This window comes from Mirounga leonina, unplaced genomic scaffold, assembly GCF_011800145.1.
Source record: "Mirounga leonina isolate KUSES-001 unplaced genomic scaffold, KU_Mleo_1.0 Mir_82, whole genome shotgun sequence".
NCBI classification, from domain to species: domain Eukaryota; kingdom Metazoa; phylum Chordata; class Mammalia; order Carnivora; family Phocidae; genus Mirounga; species Mirounga leonina.
The window spans coordinates 8,128,903-8,155,482 of NW_023270825.1; the positions used below are offsets into that span (position 1 = coordinate 8,128,903).

A 26,580-nucleotide genomic window follows, 5' to 3' on the forward strand; every position below is an offset into this window, starting at 1 on the left:
AAATAAATAAATAAATAAATAAATAAATAAATAAATAAATAAATAAAGGAAAAATAAAAAAGAATAGGCAGGTGCGGTGGGGGAGGTGCCTGGGTGGCTCATTCGGTTAAGTGTCTGCCTTTGGCTCAGGTCATGATCCCAGGGTCCTGGGATGGGGTTCCGCACTGGGCTCCTTGCTCAGCAGGGAGCCTGTTTCTCCCTCTGCCTCCCACTCCCCCTGCTTGTGCTCTCTCTCTCTGACAAATAAATAGAGAAAATCTTTAAAAAAAAAAAAATAGGCAGGGGGTAGAGCAAGGAACAGAGAACAGGAGAGAAGGGGGCTGACTAAGGTGGAGAAAGGAGGAGAGTTGATCACGTCTTAGCCTCCCTCCCTCCTGCATTCATGTGAGGCTGAGTCAGGCTGAGTTGGCCAGAGAGAAGTTGAAAATCAGATGATAGACTCATGACTTTAGTATTAAACCTGTCTGAGCCTTTGTAAGGACTAGAAAAGACTCCATTAATACCTGAGAATGGTCTGGAAAGCTGCAGACTTGGCTAGAAATATTGTCCTGCTCCCAATTATTAAGAAAAAAATGACTTTATAGCTTCATTCCAACAATGTCTCACACTGTGAAGGGGTTACAGGACTGTGCCTTGAAATGAGCAAGGCAAAGATCTAACTTAATTTCAAGGAGATATGGATACATTTACTCCATAGTGGGAGATTTTTTAGTATACCCCTTCCTAGTAATTGATAGATTCAGGAGACCGCAAACTAGTAAGACATGCAAAACGCCATTAAGAAACTTGACCTAGGGGTGCTTGGGTGGCTCAGTCGTTAAGCGTCTGCCTTCGGCTCAGGTCGTGATTCCAGGGTCCTGCGATCGAGCCCCGCATCGGGCTCCCTGCTCGGCAGGAAGCCTGCTTCTCCCTCTCCCTCTCCCCCTGCTTGTGTTCCTTCTCTCACTATCGATCTCTGTCAAATAAATAAAACCTTAAAAAAAAAAAAAAGAAAGAAACTTGACCTAAGTAGACATATATGGCAACTGCACACAGGTTTGAAACGCACAGGTTTCTCAGGTCCATATGGAATTTAAAAACAACACTGGCCGTGTACTACGGAGCAAAGCATCTCACCAAAAACTACAGAATCGCCACCGCCCAGACCACATCCTCTGACCAAAAAGCAATTCGGTGAAAAATGAACAAAAAAAAGATGACACTAGAGGAGGAGTTAAGCTGGCGTAAGGGGTCCCTATGCTTGCTTCCATCCCTCCAACACAGCTAGATAAATATCAAATCATTCCAAACACCCAAGAACTCGATCTGAACGCTGAGAGAACAAACTGTGGAACTAGAGAGACAAAAGAAGCCACATTATGGAAGGTAGGAGGTGCAGAGACATGATTCCAGGGAGAAAAGAATCATGGGTGCTGCAGAAAGGAGGGAGCCTTGATCTCGGAGAGAGGAGAGAGAGAAACAGAGAGAGCAGCATGCCGGGGATTGCACAAGAGAAACACTTCCCCAAAACCACTGACTGGGAAAACTAGAGCGACTGATGACTACAAGTTTTTACAAGCAGTGGAGCCCAAAGTCGGAAGTTTTAGAAGTCTGTGCTACTGCTGGGTGGGACCTGGGGGGCACAGCCGTGCTCCTGCGTGGAAGGAGGGAGTGGGCGGTGGGGTCTGAGGATCCCCTGGGTCGCACTGGGAGACAGTGGTCCCCTTCTCGGAGTGCACTGGGGAATGTTAGTGGTTGCACAGCCTCTGCAGGGACAAAAGAGCTGGCAGGCACCAGTGAGCCGCCTTGTTCAATAGCATAGGAACAGAGACACCTGCTGAGCGCAGTCTACCTTGGTGCTGGCTTTGTACCGCACTTTACTATAAACCCCAAACTGCCGCACGGTTGTGTGACTGCTTTCCTGGGACAAACCAGCACCAGCCACAACGCGGGGAGCCCCTCCCCCCGGAGGATCAGCAAAGGTGCACGTGCGCCAGGTGCCTCAGATTTGGAGTTTTGAAACTCAGCTGTGAACCTGCGATAAAACACAGGAGGACTGTGCTGCGTAGCGGGCAGACAGCTTGGACACAGACAGGGTGAAGGCAGGGATCTGATGGAAGCTAGGGACACAAGAGGGGACATGGTTCATTCTTCTGTGGGGGCTTCCTGAACAGTGGTGGGTGGGACCTCCGCTATCCGGGGATGAGAGAGAGGGGTGATGCCATTTTTCTCCCTGCGTGGACAGACTTCATTGAGCAACGCAGTGCCCCCCAGTGGAGGCTGGAGCCACTTAAGCCAAGCCCCAGGCCCTGCACTCTGCAGGGCATCTTTACCAGGGCAAGTCAGCCTGAGAACCAGAGCAGCAGGTTCTTCCTGAGAGGACCAGCACAAACCCCTTGCTCACACCAAGTTTACTGATCATAGAGTGCTGCAAAGATTCAGCTCTATGGAAAAGAGGATCTAGCCTCTTAACAAGCAAACCAAAACACACCTAGTTAAAACTTACCACACTGTGGACAAGGTTCAAACACTCCCCACTGCAGGAGAAACTCTTCAGAGGACCGACTAGAGGGAAGGAGCAGCAAAAACACAACAACAAAGTGCACGCCCTGAAACACTTGCTGAAGCACCAGGCCCTGGACAGTATAGGACCTCTGCTTCTTTTTTTTTTTTTTAAAGATTTTATTTATTTATTTGAGAGAGAGAGAATGAGAGGGAGTGAGCACATGAGAGGGGGGAGGGTCAGAGGGAGAAGCAGACTCCCTGCCGAGCAGGGAGCCCGATGCGGGACTCGATCCAGGGACTCCAGGATCATGACCTGAGCCGAAGGCAGTCGCTTAACCAACTGAGCCACCCAGGCGCCCTAGGACCTCTTCTTAATATAGCCATTACTCTGAGGAGCAGGAAATATAACAGGCTTTCCTAACACACACACACACACACACACACACACACTCAAACAGTGACCTAGACAAAATGACCTAAGTAGACATATATGGCAACTGCACACAGGTTTCAAACGCACAGGTTTCAATTCACCCCAAAAGAAAGGACATGAAGAGGTCATGGCCAGGGATCTAATCAAAACAGATATAAGTAATATGCCTGAGCCAGAATTGAAAATAACGATTATAAGGATACTAGCTGGGCTTGAGAAAAACATAGAAGACACTGCAGAGATAAAAGAACTAAAAACTAGTCAGGTAAAAAAAAAAATGCTGTAACCAAGATGCAAAACCGAGGGGCGCCTGGGTGGCTCAGTCGGTTAAGTGTCTGCCTTCAGCTCAGGTCATGATCCCAGGGTCCTGGGATTGAACCCCTCATCGGGCTCCCTGCTCCTGCTTCTCCCTGTCCCTCCCTCTGCCACTCCCCCTGCTTGTGCTCTCTCTCTGTCAAATAAATAAATAAATAAATAAAATCTTAAAAAAAAAAAATGCAAAACCAACTGGATGAAATGGCAACAAGGATGGAAGAAGCAGAGGAATGAATCAGTGATACAGAAGATAAAATGTATGGAAAGTCATGAAGCTGAGAAGAAGAGGGAAAGAAAAGTATTGGATCATGAATGTAGACTTAGGGAACTCAGCAACTGCATAAAGTGTAATAACATTCGTATCATAGGAGTCCCAGAAGATGAAGAGACAGAAAAAGGGACAGAAGGTTTGTTTGAGCAAATTATAGCTGAAAACTTCCCTAGTCTGAGGAAGGACACAGACATCTAAATCCAGGAGGCACAGAGAACTCCCATCAAATTCAACAAAAGCTGGCCAACACCAAGACATATCCTAGTAAAGTCTGCAAAATATAGCGGTAAGGAAAGAATCCTGGGGCACCTGGGTGGCTCATTTGGTTAAGCATCTGCCTTTGGCTCAGGTCATGGTCCCAGGGTCCTAAGATCGAGCCCCGCATTGGGCTCCTTGCTCAGCGGGGAGTCTGCTTCTCCCTCTCCTTCTGTGTTCTCTCTCTCTTAAATCAATCAATCAATTAATCTTTAAAGGAAGGAATCCTGAAAGCAGCAAGGGAAAAGAAATCCCTAACCTACAAGGGAAGACAAATCAGGTTAGCAGTAGATCTCTCCACAGAAACCTGGCAGGCCAGAAGAGAGTGGGAGGATATATTCAACGTGCTGAAGGAGAAAAATATGCAGCCAAGAATACTTTATCCAGCAAGGCTGTCATTCAGAATAGAAAGAGAGATAAAGAGTTTTCCAGACAAACAAAAACTAAAGGAGTTCATGACCACTAAACCAACCCTGCAAGAAATATTAAAGGGACCCTTTGAGTGGAAGAGAAAGACCAAAAGCAACAAAGAAAGGAACAGAGAAAAATCTTCAGAAACACTGACGTTACAGGTAATACAATGGCAGTCAATGCTTATCTATCAATAATTACTCTAACTATAAATGGACTAAATGCTCTAACCAAAAGGCACAGGGTATCAGAATGGATAAAAAAACCCCAAGACCCATCTATATGCTGCTTATAAGAAACTCATTTTGGACCTAAAGACACATCCAGGTTGAAAGTGAGGGGGTGGAAAACCATCTATCATGTTAATGGACATCAAAAGAAAGCCTGAGTAGTCATACTTACATCAGACAAACTAGATTTTATTATTTATTTATTTATTTATTTTTTACTTTCTTTTTTTAAAATTATGTTCTGTTAGTCACCATACAGTACATCATTAGTTTTTGATGTAGTATTCCATGACAGACAAACTAGATTTTTACTTTTTTTATTTTTATTTTATTTTATTTTTTTTTAAAGATTTTATTTGACAGAGAGAGACACAGCAAGAGAGGGAACACAAGCAGGGGGAGTGGGAGAGGGAGAAGCAGGCTTCCTGCAGAGCAGGGAGCCTAATGCGGGGCTCAATGCAGGGCTCGATGCGGGGCTTGATCCCAGGACCCTGGGATCATGACCTGAGCCAAAGGCAGACGCTTAACGACTGAGCCACCCAGGCACCCCCAAACTAGATTTTTAAACCAAAGACTGTAACAAGAGATGAAAAAGGGCACTATATCATAACTAAGGGGTCTATCCAACAGGAAGATCTAAAAATTGTAAATATTTATGCCCCCAACTTGAGAGCCGCCAAATATATAAATCAATTAATAACAAATAAAGAAACTCATTGATAACCATACCATAATAGTAGGGGTCTTTAACACCCCACTTATAGCAATAGACAGATCATGTAGGCAGAAAATCAACAAGGAAACAATGGCTTTGAATGACACACTGGACCAGATGGACTTAACAGATATAACCAGAGCCTTTCATCCTAAATGCAACAGAATACACATTCTTTTTGAGTGCACATGGAACATTCTCCTGTTCCTGGGTCACAAATCAGCCATGGGTAACAAATCAGCCCTCAACCAGTATGAAAAGATTGAGATCATACCAGGCATATTTTCAGACCATGAGGCTATGAAATCTGAAGTCAACCACAAGAATAAATTTGGAAAGAATACAAATACATGGAGGTTAAAGAACATCATACTAAAGAATGAATGGGTTAACCAGGAAATCAAAAAAGAAATAAAAAAAATACATGGAAGCAAATGAAAATGAAAACACAACAGTCCAAAATCTTTGGAATGTAGCAAAGGCAGTCCTAAGAGGGAAGTATATAGCAATACAGGCCTATCTCAAAAAGCAAAAAAAAAAAAAAGTCTCAAATACACACCTAACCTTACACCTCAAGGAACTAGAAAAGGAACTGCAAATAAAGCCTAAAGCCAGCATAAGAAGGGAAATAATAAAAACTAGAGCAGAAGTAAATGATACAGAAACAAAACTAGTAGAACAGATCAATGAAACTAAGAGCTTGTTTTTTGAAAGAATTAATAAAATGGATAACCCCCAGCCAGACTTATCAAAAAGAAAAGAGAAAGGTCCCAAACAAATAAAAGCATGAATGAAAGAGGAGAGATCACAACCAACATCACGGAAATACAATTATAAGAGAATATTATGAAAAATTATATGCCAACAAACTGGGCACTCTGGAAGAAATGGATAAATTCCTAGAAACATACAAACTACCAAAACTGAAACAGGAAGAAATAGAAAATTTGAACAGACCCATAACCAGCAAAGAAATTGAATCAGTAATCAAAAATCTCCCAACAAACAAAAGTCCAGGGCCAGATGGCTTCCTAGGGAATTTTACCAAACATTTAAAGAAGAGATAATATTAATTCTTCTCAAACTGTCCCAAAAATTAGAAATGGAAGGAAAACTTCCAAACTCATTCTACAAGGCCAGCATTACCTTGATTCTAAAGGCAAAGACCCCACCAATTTGGGGCTTGAACTCAAAACCCTGAGTTCAAGACCTGAGCTGAGATCAAGGGTCCGACCGACTGAGCCACCCAGATGCCCCCAGAATAATGTATTTTTAAAATAAAGTTTTGATTTGTATTATTTAGAGCATGAGACAAATTTAATGTTTTTATAAGAAAACATTAAAATGGTAAGATTTCTCCACTTTAGACTATCACATAAATTATTTGTGTGTGTTTGATCATCTAGATAATTGAACATAAATTATCAAGAAATCATGGATTCTCTATCTGGGGCAATGCTCAATGCTTAATAAAATAATATACTCACAAGATTTGGAATTGGAAGAAATTTAGACCTGTCTAGTCTAGTGCCTTTACTCATTTAACTCCAAAACTTTAATGACTTAGCAAAGGTCATAAATTAATGGGTAGAAAAGGGGCTAGAACTCCAAATCCCGGTGTTATTTCCTTTAAATGCTCAGCGGAAGGCCTGCTTCTCCCTCTCCCCCTCCCCCTGCTTGTGTTCCCTCTCTCGCTGTGTCTCTCTCTGCCAAATAAATAAATAAGATCTTAAAAAAACAAACCTTAAATATTTTATACTTGCAGTGTTTGTATTGCCAGAGTTAAAAAAAAAATTGTTTTTGTTTTATTAAAAAATAGGAGACAATGTTCCTATCATAATATCCTCTGAGACCACTAGGTGTCACGTTAGAGCTATGATTACATATCACTACTGTGGGTTCTCTGCTCATGGGAAAAACGTGGTGGATGGAACCTTTAGAGGTTTGGGGGTTCTACATAAGTTCTACATAAGTTAAATGAGGATGATGATAATAGCCCTTGATTCACAGAATTTTGAGGGATATCTAGGAGATACACGAGGATTACATGAACTACCATAAGTAAAGCATTTAGCGCAGGGCCTGGCACTTGGTGAGGAAACCCTCAATAATTCTTAGTAAACTCATTCATCACCAGGGCATTCCTATTATCTATTTTGACAAAAGATAGGAAATACAATGGTTTTACAATATCTATGTATCAAAAAGATAAATTCTGCTGCAGCAGAGGGCTAAGAAGCTGCTCGTGTTTACAAGAGTTTCTCAGCTGTAGGTATATCTTAGTAACAGGTTGATCTGGACCTTGCCCGTGAATGATGGAGCTTTGGAATCAAGAAAAAAATAAAATAAAAATAAACCCCGCCGTCTCTGCGGTCTGATGGGTCTGAGGCTGAACCACAGCTCTACCACTTGGCACCTCTTTCCCACAGCGCCTGCATCTGTGAAATGGGGATAATTATGTACGTATATGACACCGTTGTTGTACAGAATGGATCAGACAGGGCCAAGAAGTGCTCAGGACGGTGCTCAGCAAATCCTAGTTATGTGACCTTGAGCTAGTTATTTAACTTCTGGAAGGCCTCTTCTCTGGATCTGTAAGGTAAGGTTAATACGCACTTTTCCGCTGTAAGAAGCAGGTGAGGGAGATTCTGGAAAAAGGGGAAAAGCAGCTCTCCCTCCTCCCCACTCTGACTCTGAGTTATTTGCCTCTTCTGGGCTAAGGGACTCTTTGGACCCACACCTTAGTGGGTGAGGGCTTGAGCTCTCCTGGGGACCTAACACAAGGCTGTCAACTTAGTGGGCTGGACCAACACCGGACAGCGCATCCTGGGGTGAGCCTGAAGCTCAGAGATCTGTGGGCGTGAGGACAAGGAAACTAGACACAGAGACGTGTAAGGAGTTGAGATACACGTGCAATGGCCCAGCCCTGGCCATGAGCACCGAGAGCTGCCTCAGAAAGGACTTCTCTTACTCTAGATGCTTTACTAGTCCAGACTTACGTTTTTTCCAAATTTGAGAACCATTTTTTCGGCATTTATGTGGTCCAGAAAATTTGGATGGTGTTTTCTTCTTCGATAATCCTCTTCAGTAAATGGAATCTCAGAATCATCCTATGAAAGACAGAAAGCCAGACTTGAGACATAAAGCTTAGAGCTACGTAAAACTTCCAAGCCCCAAATGTTGCCTCAACTGTGTTCCGGAGAGCTCAAAGAAAGCATCGGAAAAGCTACTGCTTACTTTTTCAGTGATTCAACTCCCTTTAAAATGTTTTAGCTAGCCAAATGTTATCATTTATACTTACTTTAAGCAAAATAAAAAATTTAAATGTCTTCCTTTTAAAGACATTAAATAACCCATTTCTTTAAAAAAAATTTTATTTTATTTAAATTCAATTAATTAACATATAGTGTATTATTAGTTTCAGAGGCAGAGTTCAGGGATTCATCCATTGCATACAACACCCCGTGCTCATTACATCATGTGCCCTCCTCCCAGTTATCCCACCCCCAACCCCTCTGCCTAACCCCAAACCCTCAGTTTCCTAGAGTTAAGTCTCATGGTTTGTCTCCCTCTCTGATTTTTGTCTTATTTCATTTTTCCCTCCCTTCCCCTATGATCCTGTTTCGTTTCTTAACTTCCACATACGAGTAAAATCATGTGATAATTGTCTTTCTCTTATTGACTTATTTCGCTTAGCATAATACCCTCACTTCTATCCACGTCATTGCAAATGGTAAGATTTCATTCTTTTTGATGGCTGAGTAATATTCCATTGTGTATATACACCGCATCTTTATCCATTCATCTGTCGATGGACATCTGGGCTCTTTCCATAGTTTGGCTATGGTGGACATTGCGCCTATAAACATTGGGATGCAGGTGTCCCTTTGAATCACTATGTTTGTATCCTTTGGGTAAATAAAATAACCCATTTTCTTTTTTTTTTTAAACCCATTTCTTAATAGTTCTTGCAACATATATAGTTCCGTATTTTAATCTAACTTGTGGGTTTGTTTGTTTTTATTTTCCACATTGCCCTTTCCCCTCAAGTCAACCTTATGTTACTAAGAGCATTCCATGTGTAAGTGTCAAGTCCAGAGTGGACAATATCCCCAGAGGGAAGAAGGTTGCTTCTTCTAAGCAGGGATGAGCCCTTCAGAGGTCTCCTAGCGGACTTCTCTCTGTGCCAGAGCCTGGACCACACTGATTTCCTGGGCACAGAGCTAGATGACATATCCCGGGCTCTCTCCCAGTTGGGTGTGGCCATGTGACTGGGTTTTAGTCAAAGGGATTTAGAGAAGGGATGCTCATGTCTTCCATGCCTGGCTTGAAAACTTGCTGTGCATGATCTTTTTTGTGCCTTCTACCCGGGGTCTCTAGGCTTGATGTAGGTTTGCATAATGGTTCCAGAGGCCACTCTGGAAGATGGTGAGAGGAGCCTGGGTCTTGAATCAGAGTTGGGAGGACAATTCCTCATTCATCAGGAACACCTGTCATATGTTGCATACGAGTAAGGAATAAACTTTCACCATGGCTAAGACATTCTCCACGTTTGGGGTTTGGCTGTTACTCCCTGGCATTCTGGAATTAGCTTGCATGCCTGCCCTTAGCCCATCGTTGGTGAGAGGAATGGGACCATCACGGCTCATTTGGATTCATAAGGCTTTCCCCCTGGAGCTGGGGATAGCGTCCCCCTTCCCTGGCTCTCATGGGCAGTGTGACCACCTGAACAGATCAGGACTCTGCTGGCAAGGAAGACGGGGAGGAGGGGTGGCTGCCAGGGGACCAGCAGTGTCTACATGAATCCACGCTCATCTTTTTCTTTTGAGTTGCATAATGAAGTCATGGCTTTTCACCAACTCAATGGATTTCAGTTAACCACAATGTGTTGGGTGGTGTCTTGGCAGCATAAAAAGTACACTCAAAGTGGGTAATTTGAGGAGAGTTTAAAAACAGGATTATTGGGATGTCTGGGTGGCTCAGTCAGTTAGGCGTCTGCCTTCGGCTCAGGTCATGATCCCAGGTTCCTTGGATCGAGTCCCGCATCGGGCTCCCTGCTCAGCGGGGAGCCTGCTTCTCCCTCCACCTGCCATTCTCCCTGCTGTGTGCTCTCTCTCTCTCATTCTCTGACAGATAAATAAATAAAATCTTAAAAATAAATAAATAAAAACAGGATTATTTACAAAGATGTGGACAGGGTGAAGGGGAATCAGATACCGTGGAGTCAGTAACGGGGTGCTCTGTACCACGCCTAGGTCCTGAAGTCAAGAGGAAGCCAGCAATAATTAGGGCCTAGAGACGAGGGGACAGGCCGCCCCACAGGCACAGTGATGTTGAAGAGCTCAGCCTGCCAGTTCACAGGATAAATACCCTGACTTCTCTCTTCTCCTTTCCCTCATCCTCTCACCCCACTCCCCACTGGCCAAACCCAGTGGGCAGGAGAGGGCAAGCCTGCTTGCTGACCTAGCCTGTGAGGCCAGAGCAGGGTGGAGAAAAGTGGAGACTGGGTCTGAAGGGGCAGATGGGAAATGCCCAGCACGCAAAATTATTTTCATGATGCTCACCCTTTACCACGGGGCTAGTGGGGAGCCCCCCTTTGGACTCTCAGCACTGCCCATGGCATCTCTGAAAATGTCTCAGCTTTCTAGCCTCAAAGATATGTTCCAGGCTTACCCAGGTTTTTACTGACCCAAAACACAGAATCCAGTACCTTCCACAGTGTCCTGGAGCTAGTTGTACTAAAAAGCAGTGTTAGGGAGGAAAAACTGTATCTCAGGGAGGCCCAGGAGGGCTGCTGGTAAGCCATTTTTCATAATAACAGAGCTGAAGATCTGTCTTTCTTAAAGTCATGAGTACACAATGATTTTTTCCAGCTTAACATATCTTGTTAATGACCCCTACCTTCCTAGGACCAAGTTTCATCAGTTGCTAAGATTTCCCAATCTCTGATGCCCAACGGCTTCTCCGTGGATTTTTGTAGACATCGCTATATCTTTAAAACAACTTCCTCTTTCTGTGTCAGCTAAGTCCAGCTAGATTCTGTTACTTGCAACCTGAGAGCCCTGATTTCCACTGATGCCAAAGTCTTCCTCTGCCCCACACCCTTCAATTAGATTTTTGGGGGACACACTGGCCTTCAGACCAGCTTGGGCTCAGTTTGCTTCCTTGCCCCTAGAAAAGAAGGAACCAGTCATCTCTATGACCAGACACTGAGGACAGATATTCGAATTTCCTCTTCCAACCATAACCACAACCGGGATGATGAACATCTCTGGGCAAGGAGCAGTCATAGGCCTTAAAGAAGTCATTAAGGGGTTTCGCTCAAATGGTCTTATTCAGTGTTTGTGTGGGGCTGAGCAGCAAAGAGAGCCACGTTTGCAGAGCCTCACATTTATCAGATCCTCCGATCCCGTCCACGTTTGCAGAGCCTCACATTTATCAGATCCTCCGATGTCCTGTCCTTAGAGATTTAGCTGAGCTCAACTCATAATCACAAGGCACCTGTAACTTGCACAAAAATCCTAAAAGAGACTCTTAATGCAACTGTGTCTCAAATGGAAAACTGAGGGGTGCCTGGGTGAGGCGGTCAGCTGAGTGTGCAACTCCCGGTATCAGCTCACGCATCCCGATCTCAGGGTCCCGATCTCAGGGTCGTGGGATCGAGCCCCACGTCGAGCTCCGTGCTCAGTGCGGAGTCTGCTTGAGTTTCTCTCTCCCTCTCCCTCCCCCACCCCACCCCCCGGCTCGCTCTCTCAATAAATAAATAAATCTAAAACAAAAAAACAACAAAAAAACAGGGAAAACTGAAATCCCACCAGGCTTTCTTCTGCTCCCAGTGTGTTTCTACTACGTTTTACTTATTTGTGAACTTCTACACTGACATAATTTCACATTTATGGAAAGTTTGCAAAAACAACATGGAGAACTCCTATACATTTTTTTCCCTCAGATCCACTGATTTTTAAATTTTTATCACATTCTTGGGCGCCTGGGTGGCTCAGTTGGTTAAGCGACTGCCTTCGGCTCAGGTCATGATCCTGGAGTCCCTGGATCGAGTCCCGCATCGGGCTCCCTGCTCGGCAGGGAGTCTGCTTCTCCCTCTGGCCCTCCCCCCTCTCATGTGCTCTCTCTCACTCTCTCAAATAAATAAATCAAATCTTTAAAAAAAAAAAATTTTTTTTTATCACATTCTTTTCTTATTGTTTCTCTCTTTCTCTTTGTATGTATATTTTAAGGACAAGTACAAATTAAAAATAAGAAGCTTCATTCTCCCTGTTGACAACGAGGGAAGAGGTTTCTCTCCCATCCTTTTTTTTTTTTTTTAAAGATTTTATTTATTTATTTGACAGAGAGAGACACACAGCGAGAGCAGGAACACAAGCAGGGGGAGTGGGAGAGGGAGAAACAGGCTTCCCTCAGAGCAGGGAGCCCGATGTGGGGCTCGATCCCAGGACCCTGGGATCATGACCTGAGCCGAAGGCAAACGCTTAACGACTGAGCCACCCAGGCGCCCTCTCCCATCCTTTTTTCTTAGAGCATTATACTTTAATAAAAAGTTTGTAAGTTCTTTCTCTGTCTCTTTGAGATGTATGTGGGTTTTTCCCCCCTAAGATTTTATTTATTTATTTGAGAGAGAGAGAGTGCGTGAGCACACCAGCAGGATAGAGGGAGGTGGGGGCAGAGGGAGAGAGAGAATCTCAAGCAACCCCCCTGCTGAGCATGGAGCCAGACGCAGGGCTCGATCCCAGGACTCTAAAATCATGACCTGAGCCGAAGACAAGAGTCGGACACTTAACTGACTGAGCCACCCAGGCGCCCCAAGCATGTGAGTTTTTTTAGAAGCAAAATATGCCTCTTGCCAGCTTTCTAACCAGGAAAGGTCTTCCTCAAGGACCTGGGAGATACCTCTTTGAAATGTAAACATCAAGGGAGAGAGCACCTCTTGTCTTCCATTTTCTGCGGGAAGGTAGAAGCCTAACTTTGCTGCACATCTCGTGCTTAGCTGCAGAACCAACCCCTGTTGTAAAGATATGAAAGATTTGTTTTTCCTCTGCATAAAGCCAATTAGCTAACACAGATGGCCACCCAAATTACTAGGTGAATCTAGGACGAACTATCTGTGACAGATGGCGCTGTCAAGTCCCCTTACTCAAGAACTAGTTATTGTTGATCAGGAAACATGTATGCAGTGGACAGAATCCGCTTGGCTATAGAAGAAGGTGAGATTTCCTTCTATCTTTGCAATCTCTTAGCGGACTGCCCACGACGTGCATGACATTCCATTTTAATGCTTGTTAAGTAATAGAGCTGTTTTCTTTCTCTCCTCCCTTGTGGAGGGCTTTTCCGGGTTGGGTGAAGACTTTGTTTCTAATTATATTTCCCCACAGCATGCACACGTTATTTCTTTTTTCTGAACCATTTGAGAGCAGGTTGCATACCCTGTGCCCCTTTTCTCTTAACTTTTCAGTGCGTATCTCCTAAGCACATTCTCCCATGAAACCACAGTATGGTAATAAAATTCAGGAAATTTAATATTGATGTAAATAATTTTATCCAATCGACAGTCCATGCACCAACTTTGTCAACTGTCCCAGTGATGTCCTTTACAGCGCTTTTCCCTCCAGCATAGGTCCAGTCCAAGACCCCATCTGGCCCAGAACTGCCATGTCTTGTTCATCTTTATTTGGAGCAGAGCTTCGGTTTTCTGTCCATAAATACCTCATTCATTCCACTGCAGTTGAATTTATTCATTTTGGGGGGTCATATTTAGCATTACTAGGTCCTGTTTAAGAACTCTTCCCCTGTAAGTTCTATTAATTTTTCTTAAAAAATGAAAAAGTGGGGCACCTTGGTGGCTCAGTTGGTTGAGCAACTGCCTTCAGCTCAGGTCATGATCCTGGAGTCCCGGGATCGAGTCCCGCATCGGGCTCCCTGCTCAGCAGGGAGTCTGCTTCTCCCTCTGACCCTCTCCCCTCTCATGTGCTCTCTCTCTCCTCTCATCCTCTCTCTCAAATAAATAAATAAAATCTTTTAAAAAAAATGAAAAAGTGTTGGTTTTTACTTTTAATTCTGTGCTCCATCTGGAACTGAGCTTTTTGTGTGGTGTGGGGTAGAGAATTTTGGGGGGTGATGGAAACCCCCCGAAATTGGTTCTGTCTTGATTGCTATGGTGGTTACATAACCGTGTGTATTTGTCAAAACTCATAGAACTATCCAGGAAAGAGGGTTACCTATACTCTGTGTAAGTTACACCTTCGTAAGCCTCACTTCAAGCCATCCTGAGCTGTCAAGGAAATAGAAGTTAAAGCCACAGTGAGAGGATTCGGACTTCCCACAGGACATAGGAGCTAACACGGCAGCCATTTCCCTGCATTTTCTTTTGGGGGACCCATCTCTTCTCCACTCTCAGCCCATGTAGTTTAGGGGCTGATACCCCCTGCCTCTAGAAGTGAGTCTATAACCCCAGGCCTGGCCAGCCCGAGCTCCGTGTTCCCCTGCCCAAAGTGACTGGTTTGAGTTTAGGCCCCAAGACTTGGACACACAGCATATTCCAGTCCTGGGGTGGGACATGACCAAAGTGGAAAAGGGAACTGAAGCTCTGGGCATGTAAGCCTGGGAGCTGCTGGGGGCTGGCAGGAGGGGGAGCCGCCCTGAGAATGAAGCCTACTCAGGAGGAAAGAAGCCACAGAAGAGAGAAAGAGAGTAGTGAGCTCCGAGGACATTAAGCTTCTAGCTCCAGCTGTGCCTGAAGTCCACCTTTGGACTTACCAGTTATGAGCCAATACATTCCCATTTTGCTGAATTCAGTACGAGTTAGTATATAAGTGAAGGAGGGAGCACAACCTGGCAGGCCTGCAGCTGGTCAAGTGACCAATGATTGTTTTTTTTGTTTTTTTTAATTTTTATTTTTTTAAGATTTTATTTATTTATTCATGAGAGACAGAGGCAGCAGGAGAAGCAGGCTGATGCGGGACTTGATCCCAGGACCCTGGGATCATGACCTGAGCCGAAGGCAGACGCTTTACCGACTGAGCCACCCAGGCGTCCCGACCAATGATTGTTTTATAGCAGACACTTCACTGGACAGTCTGCGGGAAGGAACCAGAACAGGAGTCAAATGACCCGCCTGGTCCTTGAGGTGATGGCAGCCAGATGGAGTGGGTGAGTGAACTTTACAGAAAAAGACAGAAAACCGCAGGTCTCCGATCTCAAGGATCTCCTGGTTCACCAAGGGAGAGACGATTAAACAAACAAATGGCCTTTGATGCAATGTATGATAAGTGCCTACATATTTCCTCCTTATAAGTAATGTGTTCCTTGATTCTAGCATGTGCCATTTCCCTCCGCACATTCTGGTCTCTGAAGGTAGGATGTGCCTTGCGATCAGCAGCTTCTTACGGTGGTGCTCAGCCAGGAAGCACTGACACCGTCCTTGCTGGCACCTGGGTGACCTTGAGCACAACTGATATTGTCATCCCTTCCAATGGAATTAGGCACTGCACCTGTTCATTGAACTGTCTTTCTAAATGTCTTTCACAAGATCACACTGTAATTCAGCACCGAAGTGAAAAGGTGGTTCGCGGGCTCGAAGGCACTGGGGCAGAACGGTAAGGGTACATCTGATATCCGTAAAGAAAGTAAACAGCTCTGGAAGACCGACTCTAAGTCCACACTCTCCTGCAGAGGAGTAATCATGTGCTTTACGGGAAAGGAAGTAAATGACACGAGGCAGCTTTCATACTGAGTTATTGTGTGGACAAAGACAGGACGTAGGGGTGAGTCACACACCTGGCCTCTGAAGATGAAGGGGTTTGGGGTTCCCATAACAACTCTATGGGGCATCCATTTTCCTTTTCATCTCTGCACGAGAAGGTGTAGGACAGAAATAGAGGTCTCAAAATGTCTAAGAGAGAGCTTTTTCAGATAAGAAGTCTAAGTGATAAGTAAGCATGGTTACGGTTTAATAGGTATCCTTTATCTTTTCCTTCCTAAGTGGCACATAACACAGTGAGCCCCTTAGAATTGAAGGTGCTTAGAGACGCTGATTTCTGTTCAACACTTATAATGGTACAGGGTTCAGGAGGGCAAGATTATACGGTGCACTGTAGAAAGTTCTCTCCACACACAGATCACAAGGTAGTAAGGGCGAAAGGTTGCATAAAGGAAAAGCTGGTGTAGGGGTGCCTGGGTGGCTCAGTCGGTTGAGCATCCGACTCTTGATTTTGGCTCAGGTCTTGATCTCGGGTCCCAGGATCGAGCCCCACGTTGGGCTCCTCACTCCGTGGGGAGTCTGCTTGGGATTCTCTCTCTCCCTCTTCCTCTGCCTTTCTCCCCAGTCACTCACTCTCTTTCTCTCTCTCAAATAAATAAATAAATCTTTATTTACAAAACAAAAAAGGAAATGCTAGTCACTACTTACAGGGTCCAGGGGTTTGGATCGTGCCCAGGTCATCACCGTGGATACTAAAATAAATACCTTGCGCTTCTCAAAGTGGCTGACTTCTTCATTCAGTGCTGTAGGGCCAGAAAGTAGAGCAGTTATATGTACCCACAAAGACCTTGTTTTCCCCATCATGTGTGGGACTTAAAATTAAGACGAGTGTCACCTCTGTGCTTCCCTGACCAGTCCCCCTGCCCTCACAGGTCTTGGCACTCTCCCTCCGGCTACCCAACCTCTACTGAGCCTAGGCTCCCAGGTTTAACCCTCCTTCCTGCCTCCTGGGCTGTAGCAGCCTGATTTCACTTTTGGGGGCAGCCAGTGGGAGTACTGATGCTCGCTGGCATGGACTAGAACAGTTCACGGCCTTTCCTGCATCCTTACCATTATGACATGGGTACTACTATTATTTCTGTTTTGCAGATCAGGGAACTGGGGTGCAGTTTGCCCAGAGGTATGGAGGAGAGGTGGGGGGCACAGTCCGATCCCGGCAGCCTGGTTGCAAAGGCTGCGCTCTCCCCACTATGCTGCGTGGGGAACGGAGCAGGGGGCCCTAGCAATGTTGGGGCTGGGGCCGCAAAGGCCCCAAATCCAAAGGTAAGACCTCCTGACGGTTTCACCTAAAGCAGTCCTGTGTAGCTTGCGCCACTGTGGAAGGAAGTAATCTGGGGGGTGCCCACCATTCATATTCCCCCTGGCCTGGGGTGGGCAGCCCATGCTGCGGGCACTGTGCGCCGTGGCCGGAGGGCTAGGGTACGGCGGGAATGGCTGATTATGAGCATTCTGTAGGGATTGGAATTGACAACAGTGGTGGATGGAAGGATGAACATCGGATTTCTAAAGAGTTTGTCACCTCTAGGGGAGGAGGGGGTGGGCTCTCCACACACTGAAGCATTAAATCTCCTTAAATACGTTCGGCATGTGATCCCATTAAAATATTTTTCATGACGTATAATTTTCCAGAAAAAAAAAATCTAAAGGGAGGTCTAATTAACTTGTCAGAGGAGCTAAGTGACACAGTTGTCATGGTACATTTTTAGTCTCAGGAGCTGATTCCCTAAAGAAGCAGAACAGTAAAAGGCTGATACCCTGAATCCAATGAACGTGTGGAGTCCGGCCCTAAGGTGAGAAAGCATTACTGAATTAAGTCTGAGAACACGATGTCCATGTATTAATCTCCGACTCAAGTGTTAATTTTAGTTCCATTTTCATTCTATTAACAAAAATGGCTTCTTCAATTCCATTTTGCCCTTTTGCCCTTTTGGCTCTACTATGCTTCAGACTGGCCTAGTTTGGGACGGTTTGGCCCACTTAGAGATCCTCAAAGTGGGTTATCCTTTCATTTGTGATCATTTTAATGGGTCTAAAATAATCTCCTTGTTCACTTGGAACAAGCACATTTTATCCTTATATGCAAATGGCTTCTCTTAATCCTAACACTTGCTTCCTTTCTCTTGTGTCATCTTGTCTTCCTTGGGCAGCAGCTGTGAAAAGCAAGGCAGGAGAATCCTTTTCAATTAAAAACATTTTAAAATTACTTAATAAAACATTAGTAAGAAGTAAGACATATATCCTTTGCAAAAACAAAAAAACAAAAAAACCCACAACAGGGGACGCCTGGGTGGCTCAGTTGTTAAGCATCTGCCTTCAGCTCGGGTTGTGATCTCAGGGTCCTGAGATCGAACCCCCAGCTCTGTGTCAGGCTCCCTGCTCAGTGGAGAGCCTGCTTCTCCCTCTCCCTCTGCCCCCCCACCCCCGCACCACTCGTGCTCTCTCTCTCAAATAAATAAAAATCTTAAAAAAAAAACCCCACAACAAACATACAAAAAAAGCCCTAAACAAAAACCAAACCCCAAATCTAAGCTTGTGCACATCAGGTAAAAGGACAAAATTCTTTTTTTTTTTAAGATTTTATTTATATATTAGAGAGAGAGAGAGAGAGCACAAGCAGGGGGAGTGAGAGAGGGAGAAGCAGGCTCCTTGCTGATCAAGGAGCCTGACATGGGGCTCGATCCCAGGACCCTGGCATCATGACCCGAGCCGAAGGCAGACGCTCAACCAACTGAGCCACCCAGGCGCCCCGAGGACAAAATGATTGAAGCCCCACCAGGTCCACGTCCGCCCCACCCTCAGGTGACCCTGATGGCAGGATGAAGGCCTCTGATTATTACTTTCTTGCAGACACAAACACTCTGTTTCTCCAAAATGAGGTAAAACAGTTAAAACCTTTCCCCCAAATAGAGAGGCAAAATTTTCTTAGTTATTTAAAGCTCTTCATTAGAATGAAGAAGGAAGGCAGTAAAACCCACTCCATATTAAAGCTCGTGAAAGGAGATGCCGTGTCAAAGTCTGGGAAAGCATTATGTTCCCTCGAGGGGCAGTGGGGGCTCCTAGGAGGAGCTGCAGCTCATCTGTCACAGCAGGAGGGCAGTGGCTAAGGTCTAAAATTCATAATCAAAGCACATCCATGCAGGCATTTTTATGCATTAAAAGGTACAAGTGGGTTAAATGAGGTTCCTTTTGGGGCATAGGGATGGAGTGGAAGGGAAATGCAAGGAATCATAGCTTTTTATTCTAAGCCCTACTGTGCTTTTTATTTTATTTTACTTTATTTTATTTAAAGATTTATTTACTTATTTTAGAGAGAGAGAGAGAGAGCACGGCAGAGGGAGAGGGAGAGAGAATCTGAAGCCGACTCTGCCCTGTGTGTGAGCCTGATGCGAGGCTTGATCTCCCAACCCTGAGATCACGACCTGAGCCGAAATTAAGACTCAGATGCTTAACTGACTGTGCCACCCAGGTGCCCCAGCCCTACTGTGCTTTTTAATTTTCAAAACATGTCCCAGGGGTTATTTCAGAAAAAAAATGTTTAAACATTGCAAGTATACATTATATAGAAAAATCAATTTTCAAAGCCTGACAAAATAAGAACTCAATAAATGTTAGCTCTGATTGCGATTTTAAATGGTGCAATTATTTTAGAAGGTGCAATTATACATCATTTGTAAATATTTGCAAAGGGACAAAATGCAGAAAGTTGGCTTTTCAAAAAAGCTCTGCTTCAAAAGATGATACAATGTTCGTGTTTTTGATTTGTTTCTCACTGGATGAAATGTAGGCACAAAGTTATAAAAGGGAAGTCAAACATTCTAAACTCCTGAGGAATCCCACATATCCAACACACAGTACTTTTCCATCATTTCCCTGGGTATGGTACAGCCTTCCTGAGGCTGCATTCCATTTCTTTGAATTTAAGCCAAAATATTGCTTTGCTGTTGATTTTATTCAAGGGTTGGCAAAGTAGTGCCTCTTTTTATAAATAAAGTTTTATTGGAACCTAGCCCATCATTTACATATTGTCTGTGGCTGCGTTCTTGCTACAACACGATAGTGGTTGGCTTGAATAGCCAAAAATATTTACTCTTCGGCCCTTTACAGAAAAATTTGCTGACCTCTGTTCTAATCTGCCTGAAACAAAAAATACTGATGTGAAAAAAATATCGAAATGTAAGGTGCTCTGTGTCTTTTTGGCTGTCCTGCTAGTCTAGGATGGTGATTCAAATAAGCTGATAAGCTTTCACTTTTGCTCCCGACTTAATTGAGAGATGAATCATAACAGCCCCAAATTGCTAAACATCACCTTGTTCTCTTAGACCTGTGGTCCTTAGAGTTCATTACAGTTTTGAAAGCATTCTAAACATGCAAGCATTCTCCCCGAGCCCTCGCTGATGTCCCCTGATAGCAAGGGGACATTTGTTGAATCAAATCCTCACAAGAATAAGTCCTCCCCTCTTAAAGGCACATCCACCTCTTGATATCTTTCTTGTGAACCAGCCATCCTCTGTCCTGCATTAAAGTTCCTCGTGTGTGCTTTAGCTCTTCCATGGGACAGCAGGGACCTTGAGGGTATAATCTGTCTCATTTGTCTTTGTATCTTCCCAATGCATTCAAGCCCACCTCCTTAAGCAGTGCCTGTAGGATGAATACAGGCTGAATTTTGAAAGTTGCCGTTTCTATTCAGGATTAAAAAAATTCTACTCTGGGGCGCCTGGGTGGCTCAGTTGGTTAAGCGTCTGCCTTCGGCTCAGGTCATGGTCCCAGGGTCCTGGGATCGAGCCCCGCATCGGGCTCCCTGCTCCAGGGGAAGCCTGCTTCTTCCTCTCCCACTCCCCCTGCTTGTGTTCCCTCTCTCGCTCTGTCTCTCTCTGTCAAATAAATAAATAAAATCTTAAAAAAAAAATTCTGCGGAAGCACGCATTGTTTAATTAATTCAACAAGGGGGCCATTAAGTCTCAGGTGGCTCTAAGGCCATGGCAGTTCCCATAAGCAAACCAAAACCTAGGTCTGTAAATGCCGCAAGGTTAGAAAATCAAAACCTGGGGCGCCTGGGCGGCTCAGTTGGTTAAGCGACTGCCTTCGGCTCAGGTCATGATCCTGGAGTCCCGGGATCGAGTCCCATATCGGGCTCCCTGCTCAGCGGGGAGTCTGCTTCTCCCTCTGGCCCTCCCCCTCTCATGTGCGCGCGCTCTCTCTCTCTCTCTCAAATAAATAAACAAAATCTTTAAAAAAAACAAAACAAAAAAAAATCAAAACCTGAGGACCACCAATCACGACAGCGACCAGGCCCTTCCAGGTCGGGCAAATGCTTCAGCCATAGCCAATCGAATAATGTCCTTGAGTTGCTCTGTAGGACCTCCCCCTGGCTCCTGTTGGTGGAGCGCTCCTAACCATTTCCAACGTGGGAGCTCTCCTGAATCCGTTTTTGCTCAAATAAACTCCTGAAGGTTTTCCTAGGCCTCAGCGTATCTTTAACACAATCCAAAGGCATCTTCATTAGCTTGATTTCATTTCACGTTTCATATTCCGTCTCAGATCGGTTTCCCCGTGGCAGTAATTTGCCTCGTGGTCATTAGATGGTTCTAAGGGTAAGGAAGTTGCACAAAAGTGCCGCTTTTGGAGAGAGAAGAGAGCGGTTCACTGACCAGAGACTGCCCAGATGGCCTCCTCTGCTTGCTGTGGGTTCTCAGTGATGTTATAAACGATGACGTCACACTCCAGGAGGCGCATGAGAAGGTCTTCTCGAGAGATGGTCTGAAAAAGAGAGTTGACAGTCATTTGTTGTGAGCAGCTAACCTTAACATTTAGCCGGAATGACAGTTTCCAAATGAGATATACTGCAGATGAAGTGTCCTACAGGAAACAGTTGCAGGATTTCTATTTAAAATGAAATTTTGGCTCTCTTCTGTGTGTAGTTTCCAAGTAACAAATAAGTTTATGGAAATAGCTGGGAACAGATGATTAAAAAATTGCATAATGATCTTAGGTACTATTTCTGCATGCTGTTTAAACCCCAATTCAGAAGGGAAGAATTACGACACACTGAAAGAAAATGTGTGAGGCATTTGAAACTAACTCCAACTCTGCGCAAGATTATTCGAGCCATTATATATCATGAGTCACTCACAAGGGCTGATGAGTGATTAATGAGGATTGTTTCAGAATCCTCAAGATGGAATTAATCGGTCCTCTTTGTAGATGTAAGGTGCCTTATTACAGCTGACAGTTGGGAATATTTTAAAAATACAGAAACTTTTAATGGGTAAAAATATAAATTCTTACATTAGACAAAAGTAACTTTGGTGATCGTCATGTTTTAAATAGTTATTCCTTCCTGTGTGGATGTTGGCAGGTTTCCTAGGAGTGCCCTACCTGGGGCGGGTATTATGATAACCATCAGAGGACCCTGCATTTCCAAACCAGGATTTGCACTCACTGTTAGTCCAGTTATCCTGAGGGGCAGATATTCCCCACAGTTCCTTGACAAGTTGCATTAAAGCAGAACATTTCAGGCCAGACGTGATCTCTTACCACGTAACTTGGTTAAAGAACAAAAGCAAAGTGAGTGCCTGTCCATATAGAGAGGACTGCCCTGGCAGGGTTAATGCATCCCTGTTAAACCCAACCGTGCAGACAGCCAGTTTCCCCAGCCCGGTTCCCTACGGCCTTTGGCGTCCAGCTGTACTCATTTCCGAGGGCTGTTACTTAGTGTCACAAACTGAATGGCTTAAACAACAGAAATTCATGTTCCGCAGTCTGGAGGCTACAGATGTTGCTGTTTGTGATTATAAGGCTCGAGACTGTTGCTGTCTTGCTGCCAGCCTGAGACTGAAGTCACCCTTACGGGGAGGCAGAGCCCAGGAAGGGGCAGGAAAAGCAGCAGCAGCCCCTGGATCACGCCAGCCCTGAAACTGCATCTTCCTTGAGACCACCAGCCACATAAACTGAAGAATTTCCTTATTTGCAAAGCCAGTTTGCGTTGCCACATTTCCCTAGCGCTTGCAGCCCCCAAACAGCCCACAGTGATAGAGAGAGCAAGGTCCTTAATAAAAACAAGGCGTCTAAAAGGCAGAGGGGTTTTGCAGAGGAGTGTGATGAATTTAATTTGGGGCATATTGATTCAGAAGTGCTGGCAGGACTTCTGGGGGGAACACACTAGAGGGCAGCTGGATTTGGAGGTCAACAGGGTTGGTGACAGATTTGAAAGGTATTGGATCCTATGGGGGAGCTCAAGCCATAGGACTGGATAAGATTGAGGAAGGACATCCATTAAGAGAAAGGAGGGGGCTCTGGGGAAAACAGCATTTAAAGGGAGCCTCAGATGCACAAGGGAAGTGAGGCTGTGGAGGCTGCAGAAGGGGGAAGAAGACTTTCCCCTGGAAAGCCAGGGAAGACAGGACTTTGGGAATTAGGAGCTCTGTGGTGACACTGGCCAGGGCATTTCCTGTGACGTGGTGGGGGCAGAGCCTGCTGGCACGGGACTCCCAAGTGGCCGGGAGGGCAGTAGTGAGGCCGGCGAATGTGGCAGTGGTGGCCCGGGGCCGGGGGGGAGCCAGCAGGGAGGCCACATGCAGTGTTTTTGACACTTGGAAAGATGTGAGCATGGAGCGCGTGGATAGGCGGAAAGAAAGAAGCCGGTGGTGAGCAAAGCCCCTGGAGAGTGTGAAAGCGGGTAAGTGGTGGAGAAAGTTTCCTCGGATGGCGGGAGGGGACTTGCTCATTCATTTCACAAGTGTTTTATTGAGGGCTACTTTCTGCCAGTCAATGTGCTCGGGGCCAAAGATGCACGGATGAGCAGGAGAAAAAGTCAGGTGCAGTGTCTATTCTCAAGGGGCTGATGGTTGTAGTCCGGGCCACCCACAAGAGACAGACAATAACCATGAAGTGTGACAGGTGTGATGATGTAGGCAGGTAAAGGTGCTATGGGAGTCAAAGAAAAGAGCTCAGGGGCGCCTGGGTGGCTCAGTTGGTTAAGCTACTGCCTTCGGCTCAGGTCATGATCCTGGAGTCCTGGGATCGAGTCCCACATCGGGCTCCCTGCTCAGTGGGGGGTCTGCTTCTCCCTCTGACCCTCTTCCCTCTCGTGCTCTCTGTCTCTCATTCTCTCTCTCTCAAATAAATAAATAAAATCTTAAAAAAAAAAAAGAAAAGAGCTCAGTATCGAAACAGGGAGGATAGAAGTAGAAATCACTGAGGGCTTCCTGGAGGAGGTGACATCCTGAGTCAAATCCCATGGATGACTAGGACTAGGTGGGGTTGGAAGAGGAAAGGCTGTTGCGCGGTGCGGTGTGTGCAAAGCTGTACGGTAGGGTCTGAAGAGCGGCAGGCCGGGTGATGAGAGGGATGCCCCTCTCGGAGGTATGCAAATGTTGCAGGGTGAGGATTGGGTAGCATGCGTCTCGGGGGAAGCAGTGAAACCGCTGGAGAAAGGTAAAGATGCGCAGAAATTAAGATGGACGCGCTAGTGCTTCAGCGAGGCTTGACTTTAAACTGAACACATTTCTCCCTTTCATTCTTGAAGGCTCCCCCTCCCCCCTTCACTTGCTTTTCTGTAGAATCCTTTGTTCCAGGACCTGGACACCGATATTGACCTCCTGGGGACCTCAGTGCATCCTTAGTAAGGGAGACGCGATGGCCGGGCCGGGCCAGGCAGGAGACCACCTTGAAGACGCGAGGGGCGAGGATGGCGGCACCGACCGGATTCTACGCGAAACCACTCAGATCCTGTATTTTCTTGTAAAACCTCTCAGCCTTTTCCCCCGGGTGTGTCTGCAGTGTTTGGTTTTCTGTTTGGTTTTGGTTTATTTTTTTCCAAGTTTTTATTTAAATTCCAGTTAGTTAACATACTGTGTAATATTAGTTTCATTTGTTGAATTTAGTGATTCATCACTTACACCTAATACCCAGGGCTAATCCTAACAAGCGCCCTCCTTGATACCCATCACCCATCTAGCCCATCCCCCGACCCACTTCCTCTTTAGCAACCCTCAGTTTGTTCTCTATTGTTGAGAGTCTCTTATGGTTTGCTTCCCTCTCTCTTTTTTTTTTTTTTTAAGATTTTATTTATTTATTTGAGAGAGAGAGAATGAAAGACAGAGAGCATGAGAGGGAGGAGGGTCAGAGGGAGAAGCAGACTCCCTGCTGAGCAGGGAGCCCGATGCGGGACTCGATCCCAGGCCTCCAGGATCATGACCTGAGCCGAAGGCAGTCGCTCAACCAACTGAGCCACCCAGGCGCCCCCCCCTCTCTTTTTTTTCTCTTGCCATATATTCATCTGTTTTGTTTCCTAAATTCCGCCTATGTGTGGAATCATTTGGTATTTGTCTATGACTGACTTGTTTCACTTAGCATAATACCCTCTAGTTCCACCCACGTCATTGCAAACGGGCAGATTTCATTCTTTTTGATGGCTGAGTAATATTACAGTGTATATATACTGCATCTTCTTTATCCATTCACCGGTTGATGGACATGTGGGCTCTTTCCTGCCCCTCACCTGCCCCTCACCTTCTCCCCACCATGTTTGCAGGAGAAGGAGAAGCAAAGAATAATAGTTTGGCTATTGCGGACATTGCTGCTATAAACATTAGGGTGCAGGTGCCCCTTCAGATCCCTACATTTGTATCTTTGGGGTAAATACCCAGTAGTGCAATTGCTGGGTCGTAGGGTAGCTCTATTTTTAACTTTTTGAGGAACCTCCATACTGTTTTCCAGACTGGCCGCACCAGCTTGCATTCCCACCAACAGTCTAAGAGGCTCCCCCTTTCTCCGCATCCTCGCCAACATCTGTTGTTTCCTGAGTTGTTCGTTTTAGCCATTCCGACAGGTGTGAGGTGACACCTCATTGTGGTTTTGACCTGTATTGCCCTGAAGATGAGCGAAGTTCAGCATCTTTTCATGTGTCTGTTGGCCATCTGTATGCCGTCTTCGGAAAAATGTCTATTCCCATCTTCTGCCCATTTTTTCACTGGAAAGGTCTGCAGTTGTGAAGGCATTGGCCTGCTGCAGCCTCCTTTGCCTGGCAAAGTAATAAAACTGTCGTTCCTCTTTATCCCCAAACTCTATCTTCGTGTTATATTTCAGCTCCAGAGCACACAGGTGGGTTTTCCACAACAGGAGCACTGTTTCTCAATAAGACAGCAACATAATGATATGTTATTACTGAGTGGTTTATTACCAAAGGAGGTTTCTCTTTCACAGAGGTGAGCACCCACCATGGCCCAGGGTCGTTGGGGAATGGAGGGTAGAATGCATTTTAAACACAGCTTAGAAAAAAAATTTTTAGGGGGGTTGCTGAGGGATCGGGAGAGAGAGAATCTTAAGCAGGCTCCGCACACAGCACAGAGCCCGACGTGGGGCTCGATCTTACAATCCTGAATCATGACCCAAGCCGAAATCAAGAGTCGGACGCTTAACCAACTGAGCCACCCAGGTGCCCAAAGTTTAGAAATTTTATGAGTCTGAAATACAGATTAGATCCATCCCTTCTAAGAAAATCTAATTTAAATTCTTTGCTCCAGGCAAGGCACATTTGAAGTGAAAACAATGATTGTTCTCCATCAGAGGAGAAAGACCTGCCTCGACCTGCCCCTCACCTTCTCCCCACCCATGTTTGCGGGAGAAGGAGAAGCAAAGAATAAGAGTGCACTGTGGGGGGCGCCTGGGTGGCTCAGTTGGTTAAGCGACTGCCTT

At 45.3% G+C, this 26,580-nt stretch overlaps 1 protein-coding gene across 1 annotated transcript in view; it reads right to left on the reverse strand.

Moving 5' to 3' along the window:
- AK7 (adenylate kinase 7) overlaps positions 1-26,580 on the reverse strand; it is a 67,283-nt gene that overhangs the window by 34,581 nt on the left and 6,122 nt on the right. Inside the window, exons 3-5 of the mRNA XM_034992982.1 lie at positions 21,534-21,642; positions 16,534-16,628; positions 8,114-8,224 (exon numbers count right to left, since the gene is read on the reverse strand). Of these exons, the coding sequence (XP_034848873.1) occupies positions 8,114-8,224; positions 16,534-16,628; positions 21,534-21,642 (315 nt within the window). The remainder of the gene's footprint in view (positions 1-8,113; positions 8,225-16,533; positions 16,629-21,533; positions 21,643-26,580) is intronic.